Here is a 12,957-nt window from a genome sequence, read left to right on the forward strand (position 1 = left end):
CAAAATGACGTAAACTCATGTACGCCGTACTAAGTAACAATGTTTTTTTACATGTCCCAAGAAAATATGTTGGTGTCCACCTTGTAATTTTGACTGGAAGTAGTTTCGGCATATGACAAATCACATGTTTTTTTATTTATTTTGGAAAAGATACGAATTAGATGCGGAAACACTGCATAGACGATCTTCTTCTTTTTTCTTTTGCAAATTTGACACGATAACTTGATCTGCGAGGTTGTAGACCCATTTACGTATCGATCTAATATCATACAAAAAAAACATCTCAATCAGATATGTTTCGAACAAGAGTAAATGAAATTGCATTGAGCACAAGAAAGAAAAGGAGTAACACTCTGATCCAATTTTATTGACAAAAAGTTGGATTGCTAAACCGCGCGTATGCACACCGTTCCAATGAACCGAAGTCAGCGACACATTTGATGACCGTTCGTCCCTTTATGGCTCATTCGGTTTTTAGGATATCTAGACAATTTTTACAGGATTTCAACCCTTAGGACATGTACAATGTTTGATAAGACTGCCTTATCTTACGTGTTCCACGTCATTTAGAAAAGACAACAAAATGGTGTACAATGGATTATCTTTTAGTGTTATATCTTAAAATTAATGCTTAGATGAATAGAATTAACTAAATAAATGCTAAGAAAAGGTGAAATCTAGTACAATGGGAAAATTGCTTTATCTTTGACTTATCACTCTTGTGAATAGATCATCTCTTAATTAAGAGAAGGATTGTGCCTTTTCTTCGACTCTTTCTCTTCCACGTCAGATTTTATCCTATGTGGTATCGCTAAGAGAAGGCTGACGTCACCCATTGTATTCACGCTAAGGAATGTTTCCTATATGTAGCATTCGTTTCACAGGAATTGAGATCATAGATTCCTAAAGATTGAGCCTAAGTTGAGCTAATTACAAAGAATCTACACATTAGATGAGACCTTATGGAAAATTACTAATGATTGGAGTGCCAATCAGTGGCGAAGGTAGAGAACTGAATTATTAGTTTCAATCCTTCGGACAACTGTGCAATTTTTCACTACTAAGCAAAGCAAAAATTAGATTAGTGAAGGAATTAGCTATGTCATATGTCATTGGGTTCATTTGAACCCCTCCGTTCTATACCAGCTCAGCCACCGGTGCCAATGACATCTCAATCATGTACTTTTCATATTTCTTTGATTTTGAAATGCTGTAAGCCGAATAAGCCCTCGGTTAGCTAAAAAAAATCTGCCGGGCCCGCCGAGCAAACCACGTTATCCATCAAACTCCCGGGGAGGTTGAGCCCAAGAGAATCCTGTCCCTTAAATCCGGCCGGAGGAGCACACGCATGCACGGGGGCACTTCCAAGCGAGAGGAAAAACTTGGCAAAAAATAACAACAACGCGAAGCCTTCAAAAAGCCAACCCTCCTCCTCTCCCTTCCAGACAACCACAGCGGTGTGTGTGTGTGTCTGCGCCTGCGCGACACCAAACACCAACCTCTCCACCCCCTTCTCGCCGCCGCCGCCGCCTCCTCCTCGCCGCCGCCGCTGCACGGCCTCAATCCCCGAGGTAAGCGCCGAACCCTTGCCACCCTCTCCTCATCGTCCTCGTCTTTAGCCTTTCCGATCGCTGGGAGTGCGTGCGTCCTCGATTGTCTTCCGTGTCGGACTGTCGGTGGCGGCGGCAGCTGCGGGCGCGGGCGATCGCCGCCGGGGACCCCGATCTTAGAGTCCGTCGCGTCCGATCGCGGAGCGATCGTTCCGGCGCCCTCCGATCTCTCCGTTTACTGGCGGAAATTTGGATTGCGGCGCGTGTTTCCGTGGTGGCTGTTGGCTCGGGCTCCGTTTTTTTGGAGACGATCGGGTGCGTCCCGGTGATGCAGCGACGTGTATGTGCGCGTTATGCCCGAGTTTTGACCAGTTTTGGTGGGAGAAACCTGTGTCGAGGAGATCGGGATAGGATTTGGGGATGAGGAGTGGTGGGGAGTATCCGTTGCCAAATCACATATCATAGTTTGCGGTGTTAGTTCTGTGGCCAGAGAAGGTCTAAGAGTCAGGAGCTTGTCGAAGGGGATGCCAATCGAGTAGTGACAATGAAAACTGCTTTCCAGCGGGCTTGATGAATATTGTTCGTCTTGGATTTGGGATTTAATGTTTCCAGTAGTACTTTATGTTTGATAACTCGTTGATAAAATGTAGTACGTTTGTACTAACCAATGATGTTGTGGATTTCGAGTGGCAGGTTAGTAGGGAAGTGTATGGGGAGAAAGGATGCCAGAGTTGCGTAGCGGAGTCCGACAATCTCGGTTGAAGGCAAAGAAGGCGGAGGACCTTGCCGCACAAGACCCTGCCGCGAACCTGGTAGTGACAGCGCCCACGGTGGCAGGAAGGCGTGGTAGAGGAAGGGGAGGGAGAGGTGGAGGGCGAGGATCAGGGAGGGGAAGGGCTGGAGGAAGAGGACGAGGTGTTCCGGTGATTGACTTGGACCCTGACCAGTCTTTTGAGGCTCTTCCAGGAGCTGCTACTGGTGGAGCTGCTGTTGGTGGTCCACAGCGCATTGAGGAGTTTGCTGATAAGGTTGTGAAGATGGATAATGGCAGTCCTGAGAAGGTCGGTGGAGGTGAAGATGATGGGACTGCATCTCCAGTCCCAGAGAAGGTACTTCTTTGAATGCACTATAGCTCTTACTAGTTTATGTGTCCTGAGTTTCTGATTTGCCGCCCTCCTTGAAGTGTTAGGGTAAGATAACGACAAATCTTATATTTGGCATGGTTCCACATGGATGAACCTCGTTGCATAGCGCGGGAACCCATATGTAAGATACTCCCTCCATCCCAAATTAAACGTCGTTTTAGGAAAATCTCTAATACCAAGGAAGAGTTAAAACACTGGAAAGTTGGAGTTAATTCCGGGACTGAAAACGTCTTCCAATGAAGCACGCCGACCGTCCGCGATGCGGTCGCTTTCTTTCCTCTCTCTCCGCCCGCGCTTCGATGCAAAATCAGCCCAGCGCTGCATGCAGAATCTTCCGTGCCCAACCAGCAGGCTGCGTGCAGTTTTCTTTTTCACATTTCCTTCTTTTTTCTGCAATAGAAGATGAAGCGGTAAGTGGTTAGAAATTAATGCGCTGGGAGAGCCGAGGAGATTTTCCACTCAGCGCTGAGACGACACTTAATCTGGGAAAAATATAAAACCTAAAACGACATTAAAATTGGGAAGGAGGGAGTAGTAAATACTACAATAAAATCTAATTAAAAAAGGATAGTTGCATTTCCTTGAAATTACACTCGCATCCCTTGCAATCTTTTTAATTCTCTATGAGGATAGACAAATTGTATGCTCATATTAATACTTGCGTATCTTAGATCCAACTATATCTCGAAATTTGCAAGGACAGCTTGCCGATCCACGTGGGGGCAAGATAAGAAAACGCATGAGCGAGAATTTTGTCTGCCAAAACTATGGATTAAAAATGGTTGATATCCTTTGTCATGTAGAAAACAATTCAATTCTTAAAATCAGTTCCCTAATAATAGGAACAAGTAGTAGCATAATTAATCCGATTCCTTTCCGGACGGATTGGACAGAACATTCCGGGTTTTTTTGTCCATTTTGTCAGCCAAAAGGTATGCACAAGGTCACGTCGCGTACCTGCCCAAATTTTGGTCGTTCCGTCTTAAACAGTCACGCCAGTCGTCCCAGTACCGGACAAAAACATTTGTTGTACAGATGCATTACGGATGAGCTCTGTGCTCAGCAACCTGCTATGTACCAGCATGCAGGCTCTTGAAATAGCCAGCTAGCCAATGCATCATAACTCCCTTTGGCTTAGGCAAGTTGGTATTATTCCTTCTCAGCTCACTGTATGAACACATAGTTCGGTTAATACTAGTGAGATTACATAGGCTTCGTTCACATAAGGTCGTGTACAACCTGGAAATCACCATCGACACAGGCTGGAAACAAACAACCTGAGTGCATCTTTATCCATTCTGGCCCAACGAGAATCAGCTTTTTGACCTTTTCTATTTTGGTATATATTTGTTCTATATGAATATGTATGTATAGTCTGGGAACGGAACACTGGAATGCTCTGGTACCGAAACTTTGTGTTCCAGGGGCCAAACTTGAATCACACCTGGTATGGAATTAGCAAGTGTGGTATATTCTGTTTCAACCAGAGAGACATGTTATAATTGATGTATAGCAACTAATTGTTGTATCAGGGGAGGTGCAGTACCTGCAATTGTTTTGTCTGGGGTGAATTTCATGGATTCCTATACATGACTAGTTTCGAGTGTCATTAGATTAAAGTTCTCAATAATACATAGATCCAGTTGAAACAAAATACATGGATGACACCAGGTTCTTGACAGGAAGGTGAAAGTTTCCTTATCTGTCCCTGGTAACTATCAGTATAAGTAGCTGCTTCTAACCCCTCAATGATAATTTTACATCGGGCTGGCTGATATTTCTATTCCAACATAAGTTCGGAGGTCATGAAGTAGAACATTACTAGTTTAGACTGACGTAACTTAACCAAACTCAACTCATGTTTAGTCGCAAATGATGATGTGCAACTGTGAAAACACTGGCTTAATTAGGCACATCTTTTGGTGGACTGCTTAATGCAACACAATTTACTTGCATGGACACACAAACACGACAGGATATTTCATATCCAGATACTAAAGCTTATCTTATGAGATCCATCAAAGGCTAAGAGCAGAGGTCTTGTGTGTATGTAGAGAAGGGGCTTCAGCCTTTCCATACAGAGTGGGCTTTATTCTGTTAAGAGTGCTCGAGAAACTGCACCCTCTTTTGGTAAGCTTACGGTTTCAGTGGCATGAAGCTGAAGCTCCTCAAACAGGTTGCAAAAACAAAACAAAAAATCCTTGTTTTTCAATCCTCAGTCTATACCTTGAATTCTGGTAGGCATGCATTTACAATTGTTTTAAAGCCACACACTACTGTAAAGATGTTTAATTTTGAACAAGAGAATCTTAGTGGATCCTTGGATGCCTAAAGCCAGTATGAAATTTTCTTTGAGTAATACATGTCAGCAATTTCAATGAACTGAGGATTCTTGTTGGTAATGACAAAATTGAACTGCAAGCGAACCCAAATGAATATGTGTCTTTGTTCTTTGATTATTCTCAGGTTCAAGTAGGTCATTCTCCACAATACAAGGTCGAACGGAAATTGGGCAAGGGTGGTTTTGGACAGGTTTATGTTGGCAGAAGACTTTCTGGTGGAACAGAGCGCACAGGACCTGATGCCTACGAGGTTTATGTTTACTGTTTTCTTTTTTTCCCCTTAAAAGTTGTATTTTAATATTATTTGATGGTAATAATACATATCTTGTCTTATTGCAGGTTGCTTTGAAATTTGAGCACCGCAACAGTAAGGGTTGCAGTTATGGCCCTCCATATGAGTGGCAGGTTTATAGGTAAACAGTAAACACTGTATAAGCTGAGTCTATCTATAATCTTACAGAAGAATCTTGGAAATCAGAAAAGTTATGCATAGCTAGACCTCGAAACTGTATTCTATTTTCCATTATACTCCTATGGTTATCTTTTGGGTCCAATAAGTTTTTTGTCATCATGTAGTTGTCCACTTGTCCTAAATCTAGTATATAACTGGAGGCAAAAACAAATGCTTACTCTATTATAGAAACACATCTGTTGTTTATTATTACACTACTAGCTTTCTTTTGTCTTTGTTTTTATTGATTTTTCAGTATTTTCTAGAAAGATAAGGCCCTGTTTGTTTGGGCTTCTGCTTCAGCTTTTGGTGCTTTTAGCAATCTCAAAAGCACTTCTCCTATTTACACATGAAGCTGAGAAGCACCTCCGAACGTGCTTTTGGTCCGGAGGTGCTTCTCAGCTTCATGTGTAAACGGGAGAAGTGCTTTTGAGATTGGTAAAAGCATTTGAATCTGAAGCAGAAGCCCAAACAAAAAGGGCCTAAAAGGGCTTTCTTATTGCCACTGCTCACCGCTTATGAGGACCGTCCCACTAAACTACTTGCCTTATTAATTCTAATCTTTTTATTGTGCATTTGTTTCAGCTCGTTGAACGGATGCTATGGTATTCCATGGGTTCACTACAAAGGCCGGCAGGGGGACTATTATGTGCTGGTTAGTTACAAACATTTCCTAATCTTTTTAAGTTCTTTTGCAACCATGAGCTAAATTATACTGCTGTTTCAGGTAATGGATATACTAGGGCCTAGCCTTTGGGATGTTTGGAATTCTGTTGGGCAACAGTAAGACTGATATGCCCTATCTGCTTTCTTTTTCAGTCCTATCTGTTGTTAAATTAGAACAACTGAGTGATGATGGCTAATGTTTGGAGCAGGATGTCTCAAAGTATGGTTGCTTGCATCGCTGTAGAGGCAATCTCTATCCTTGAGAAACTTCATGCCAAGGGGTAATGGTTGCCTTGCTCAGTTTTCTTTTTAGATATAGGTTCCACAATTTAGTTTTTTCTTTTTCAATTTTTTTTGCCAGGTTTGTTCATGGAGATGTTAAACCAGAGAATTTTTTACTTGGTCAACCTGGATCACCTGATGAGAAGAAGCTTTTTCTGATTGATCTTGGTTTAGGTATGTGGTGTCCTGGATATTACCTGTGATGATAATTCATTATTTTTTGCCAATAGTTGAGTAGATTACTCCAACTTGTCATTCACATTAGGATTCTGCTTAACATTCTCCGAGCTACACTACTGATGCCTTTTAAACTGTATTATATACTTGACGCCAATGTTAAAAGGTGCTCACTCCTACCATTTGCACTGTCAGCATCGAGATGGAAGGAAACATCATCTGGACACCATGTTAACTATGATCAGAGGCCTGATATTTTTAGGTTTGTTTTTATCAAAGGATGTGTTTTTTCATCTCCTATCTGTTTTGTGATTTACCAGTTACCTTCTTCTGGACAGGGGCACAATAAGATATGCTAGTGTGCATGCTCATTTGGGTCGTACTGGTAGCAGAAGGGATGATCTCGAATCATTAGCATATACATTAGTATTTCTTCTCAGAGGAAGGTTACCTTGGCAAGGCTTTCAGGTTTCTTCCTTTCTTTGCATAGAAACTGTTAGCCCATTAGTATAATTTTTGGTTGCACAGAAGAGGTCTGATCACACCTCGTGGACTATATATTATGCTGACTTGTATGTTTTTTGCAGATGGAGTGCTCTTTCTTTTCATTATCTGCCAACACATTCACTAGTTATGATGGTTGTTCTGTGGCTGATCTCTTTGTGTTTGAATTCTGCTAAATAATGTGCAGGGAGAGAACAAGAGTTTTCTTGTTTGCAAGAAGAAAATGGCTACTTCTCCAGATCTGCTGTGTGTTTTCTGTGCTCCTCCTTTTAAACTTTTTCTGGAGACTGTGACAAACATGAAATTCGATGAAGAACCAAACTACTCGAAGCTTATTTCCCTCTTTGATGAATTGATTGAGCCCCAGCATTTGAGGCCTATTAGAATTGACGGTGCTCTAAAGGCAAGTTTTTTTCAATAATAAAATTGTTTTTTAAATTTTGACGTGCAACCTTAGTTGGTGCGTTACCATTTTCAGGGTGAGCTTGTTTAATTTGACTTCTGGTCATTTCATATGTAGGCTGGACAAAAACGAGGAAGATTGCTTGTAAATCTTGAAGAAGATGAACAACCAAAGAAGAAAGTTAGACTTGGAAGCCCAGCAAATCAGTGGATTTCAGTTTATAATGCTAGGAGGCCCATGAAACAGAGGTAACAAAATATCTCATAGCTTGTATTTTAATAACATGTACCGGCTTGTATTTTAATATAAGCCAGAAAAAGTTTTCTGTGCTCCTCCTTTTAAACTTTTTCTGGAGACTGTGACGAACATGTTTTATAAGCCGAAAAGAACTACAAGCCGGTACATGTTATGAATCCTCCCTTGCCACAATCTGCTCTGTTTTATAAGCTTTTTCGTTTGTGATGGATGTCCTGAAATTTATTTGTAAACAGTTCAGCTTGAAATCAGGCACGTGATGCACAGGAGTTTATTCAACTCATAGGCAAGCTTGTAGTTAAATCAAACAAGATGTTGTGAGTTGTTTCTGTGCTTCATGTCAAAAGGTTAAGTAGATGCCGCGGTTAAACAATTGCATTAATAAATTTTTCTTCTGGACACTGCTGATGTTTCTAATTTTCAGCAAATCATGTAAATATAGCTAGTGAATTGTCATTTTTGAGCAGGAAATAGCTGTTAATATATTTAGCTTCTAGGACAGGCTTCTCCTAGAAGCTGCCCTCACATAGCTTCTTGGAGAAGCCGCATCACATATTTAGCCAGACTTCCAAAATAGTTTAGGCCAAACTAGTTTGGTAGCCTAATCAAATTTAGGTGGCGGCTTCTCCAAGAAGCGGGGGGAAAGCCGGTCCAGGAAGCCGAAAAGAACTGGCCAGTCAGTTGTGTGGTCAAAGCAATAGACAGGGATCACTCGGTCACTCTGCATCCTCATGATTCAAATTGCCCCAGTAACATCTTTGTTTCCTTTCCTCCCAGATACCATTACAATGTAGCAGATGCCCGACTTCATCAACACATAGAGAAAGGGAATGAAGATGGACTGTTTATTAGTTCGGTAGCATCTTCAGCAAATCTCTGGGCTCTTATTATGGATGCCGGAACTGGGTTCACATCTCAAGTCTATGAACTTTCACCAATATTCCTTCATAAGGTATAATCTTGACCCTGGTGCATTTCGCTTTTCCTAGTATCCTAAATTACCTATGTATTTTATTCTCAGGATTGGATTATGGAGCAGTGGGAAAATAGCTATTACATCAGTGCCATAGCAGGATCAACAAACGGAAGTTCCCTGGTGGTCATGTCAAAAGGTCTGTCGAATGTGTTATTTTATTTGATGCATCCATTGGCAAATAAAATAACAATGGCTATTTGTTATACTTATTTGGATCATATTTTTGTGCATATATTGATGCCCTGTTTCCCAGTTAAAGCTTTCTCTTTTTTTTTATATGTACGACATGAGAGGTTCATATGAATTGGTCGTTTACCCTTTCCAGGAACCCCTTACACTCAACAGTCTTACAAAGTTAGTGAATCGTTCCCCTTCAAGTGGATCAATAAGAAATGGAAAGAAGGATTTCATGTTACATCAATGACCACCGCAGGCAGCCGCTGGGGTGTAGTTATGTCGAGGAACTCTGGATATTCTGAACAGGTATTAATAAAAATGATCCAGAAACCAAACGTTAATTATGCTTTGGTAACGTGAAAGAGTAATACAGAACGCTTAGGTATCGGAATAACTGTTTCGTCAGATAAAATAATTAAATTATTGTGTTGATGGATATTGACGCCCTTTTCCGACATAATGGAAGTTCGGTCTGAAATCAAAATTTCGGTACTAATCTGTTATGTAACACAGGTAGTAGAATTGGATTTTCTTTACCCTAGTGAAGGTATCCACCGGCGATGGGAGAATGGATATAGAATAACTTCTACAGCAGCCACTGGTGATCAAGCTGCTTTTATATTAAGCATTCCAAAAAGAAAATTGATGGATGAGACACAAGAAACTCTCAGAACATCTGCTTTCCCAAGCAATCATGTGAAGGTAGGACCCTATAATTTTTTCTCTGGACTGTGCAAAATTAATAATGTCATCTGGTTGCATTTTAATCTGCATGTTGAATTGCATGTTCGCATGCATGGTTGTATTTGGCAATTGGCACCATGACAAAGTTGTCAATTTTTACTGTTTAAAAATACTCCATTTTCTCTTCAAATTCACTCCAACCATATTTGTTCCTCTATACTGTTCTTCCCATGGAGCTGTTTTTTTAACAGCAACTCGATCACCCCTCTAATGCAGACATACTTGTCCTATTCCAGGAAAAATGGGCCAAGAATCTTTATATTGCCTCGATATGCTATGGCCGGACGGTGTCTTGAGGCTTACATGCACACCAACTCAGGGCTGAGCATATTCAAATGAGTTCATATCTGAAAACCCAGCAATTTTAGTTGCTGCTGTGTTGCTCTGTATGTGTAGGTAAATTGCGTAGATGAACCTTACATCATGGCCAGATTAGGGGGGGAGGGGGAGGGGGGCACTCCAGAAGAACTGGGAGGAAGGTTGACGACCGCGCTAATAACAGATGGAGGAGGATACGATCCAGCTGGTGGTAGCGATGATGCTGACGGCGTAAAATACTTAGCATCAAAATGTGGTTGCTTCGTCCCTGGCTCCCTGCTGCCGTGCAGAGTGGATGGCATTCTCCTGCTTGGAGGCCTTTGATCTTTGAGGGTCTGTTGTGTATATAGCCCTATCATGTCATGCATTTCGTCAAGTGGAAACAAGTTCCGTATTCCCGGAACACCGTAAGTGTCTAAATTATCATGTGAGGTGAACTGAGTGTACTGATGAATTCGCTGCATCGATTCCATTATTCGATAAGCTCATTGCGGTTCATGCCATAAATGTTGAACTTTGCTGATCATTCTCAACCTGTTTATTGCTTCTGCATAAGTTTATATACTCCCTCCATCCATATTAAGTGTCTCAAATTTGCCAAATATGGATGTATCTATGGTTAAAAAACGTCTAAATACATGTAATATTTTGACACTTAATACGGAACGGAGGGAGTAATACCAAGCTCCAAATAGCGGTATTTCAAAGATTGCAATTTTGCACTTAATATTCATGTAGCCTCTGGATTATGAAACGTCACTCCAAAGGGTTAATGTACTCCCTCCGACTCCGATCCATGATAAATGTTGGAGATTTAGTACAAAATGAAGTGCTGGGTATTTAGTATATAAAATTATACTCAGTACTAACTTCGTAATAAAATCCCGACACGTCTAATTTTGTACTAAATCTCGACACTTTATTATAGATCTCTGACGATTTATTATATCTAAGGGAGTACGAAATTCCAACATCCCGAACTATTTGTTATGGACAACATCTGAACTTCATGACATGGTATTCTTACACGAAGAGCACATCTGTATCCATTTTTAATAATTTTCTTCCTAGCATTTTCGTACGTCCATCGCAGCCATCTCACGTTGTAAGATACGAAAGCCTGACATCTCAAAGAAAAGCACAATTTTGGCATGACAATGTAAACCTAGCCTTTAACATTGTCTGGACATATGGTTTTTCTACCAAGTAGTTTGCATAAAATATTATTACTTCTTCCGATCGGTATTACTTGCCTCAAATTTGTTCAAATATGGATGTATCAACGTGTAAAAAGCGTCTAGATACATGTAATATTTAGACACGTAATTCCGGCCGGAGGGAGTATTAGTTTTACTGGGAGACATGAGTTATCTGTTGCAGACATATGTGCATACGATTGCATCTCAATATACTTCTGTCAAAAAATTGCATCTAAATTATATGTCGATTATATGTAGGCAAATACGTTAGTGGTAGTGTCGTCCTTGAGCCATTATGTTTGGTACTGATGCTTTGATTTGTAAAAGAATTATCCTTTCTTTTAAATTCTCCTAGATTCACAGCTAAATTACTCGGTCCAAATTGAGTTTAATTCATAGGGTGACAAAAGACTTGTAACTACTCCCTCCGTCCCATAATTTGAACTAAAACAACAACAAGAATTATGGGACGGAGGGAGTACCAGACTTGGGCTACTTATTTAAGAGGTTTTGTGGAGTATTATGTTGTAAAAAAAAGAGGTTTTGTTACTATAAACCAAAAGGAACAAGCAAATTATACTGCATAGCTCATCTGATTTAAATGTGCCATTTCCTTTGAGTTAGTTTCTCTTGTATCATAATGAATTCGAACGACCACGCCGATCACTTGTGATGTATTCCTTTCGATCCTAAATTGTTGTCATTGTTTTAGTTCAAATTTGTTGTGTTTTGTGGAACTTCCTCACTACAGATAGGAAAATCGCCATCTTATTTCGTGAAAAGATCCATGGGAAATATATATACTTTCCAATGAAAAGCTTAGGCTGCATAATCTATTTATACTCCGGGAATAAGATGGATCTTTTCACAAAAAATATAAGTGGAATGGGCTCCTTGCAATTTAGTGATCCATCCAAGGACTATATAGAGACCCAAAAGAAGATCGTAACTCATCACACCCTCGTTTGAATGAATTCATTGGAAGGAGCCTTGGGAGCCCTAGTGTCGGATCCGGGATGACGCATCGGCCCGGACCGACCACAAGAAGTGTATTGTATTTTTTTTCATCATACTATTACTTCGTCCAGAAATAAGTGACTCAAATTTGTCTAATTTCGCATGTATCTATACACTAAAACACATCTAGATACATACGAATTTAGACAAATTCAAGTCACTTATTTCTGGACTGAGGAAGCACATTTCATTTTTTTCCACATTTATTTAATCATTAGTTGCAATATAAGACGCTAAATAACATATTTATCACATGACATGTTTTATTGTCCTCTTTAACCAATGTGGGCTTATAAGAGAAGTTAATCTTGACGATCATTGTACGTGTCCTTGTAATACCCTAAGGGTAGTAAAAGGTACCACAAAGAAGTCCATAGAAATATGATTTTTTTACACGTAGAAATATGCTATAACCAATGCATAGTAAAGAAAAAGAAAGTAGATGTAGATTTAATGTTGTAAACGATAGTACCAAGATGCTATACATACTTTTTCGTGCTATAATTTGCGGTATTTTGATTAGTCTTTTGCAAAAGAAAAACTTAAATATAGCAATAAAATAAAGGATTTCAACATAACCATTTACTAAAAAAGTTCTCCAATCGGCAATCGTCATTGGTCTCGAGCTGGAGGAAGGAGCCGCCGAGGCTGTCGGTCTCGAGCGGAAGGAGCAACTGCCGTCACTTCTCGGGAACTCAAGGTGGAGATGGGAACTCACTCAAGGTCTGGGGAGGTTTTGGGCTTGTGTGGG

General features: G+C 40.4%; 1 protein-coding gene across 1 annotated transcript; it reads left to right on the plus strand.

Moving 5' to 3' along the window:
* Positions 1-1,414: 1,414 nt before the first annotated feature.
* Positions 1,415-10,523, plus strand: LOC100845295 (casein kinase 1-like protein HD16). Its single transcript, XM_003569880.4, has 17 exons — positions 1,415-1,571; positions 2,244-2,659; positions 5,162-5,287; positions 5,377-5,450; positions 6,074-6,143; positions 6,216-6,271; positions 6,364-6,435; positions 6,516-6,610; positions 6,809-6,875; positions 6,952-7,081; positions 7,305-7,520; positions 7,638-7,768; positions 8,553-8,727; positions 8,797-8,887; positions 9,077-9,234; positions 9,442-9,630; positions 9,909-10,523. Exons 2-17 carry the CDS (start codon positions 2,273-2,275, stop codon positions 9,966-9,968), a joined length of 2,097 nt encoding a protein of 698 aa, XP_003569928.1. The 5' UTR covers positions 1,415-1,571; positions 2,244-2,272; the 3' UTR covers positions 9,969-10,523.
* The last annotated feature ends 2,434 nt before the right edge of the window (positions 10,524-12,957 follow it).

This window comes from Brachypodium distachyon, chromosome 2 (genome assembly GCF_000005505.3).
Source record: "Brachypodium distachyon strain Bd21 chromosome 2, Brachypodium_distachyon_v3.0, whole genome shotgun sequence".
NCBI lineage: Eukaryota > Viridiplantae > Streptophyta > Magnoliopsida > Poales > Poaceae > Brachypodium > Brachypodium distachyon.

Excerpts from the sequence above, each read along its gene's own strand:
- LOC100845295 (XM_003569880.4), top strand. The coding sequence starts at position 2,273 with ATGCCAGAGTTGCGTAGCGGAGTCCGACAATCTCGGTTGAAGGCAAAG. Across the intron at positions 6,436-6,515 it reads GAGAAACTTCATGCCAAGGG|GTTTGTTCATGGAGATGTTA; the intron begins GTAATGGTTGCC and ends TTTTTTTGCCAG. Across the intron at positions 6,611-6,808 it reads TCTGATTGATCTTGGTTTAG|CATCGAGATGGAAGGAAACA; the intron begins GTATGTGGTGTC and ends TTGCACTGTCAG.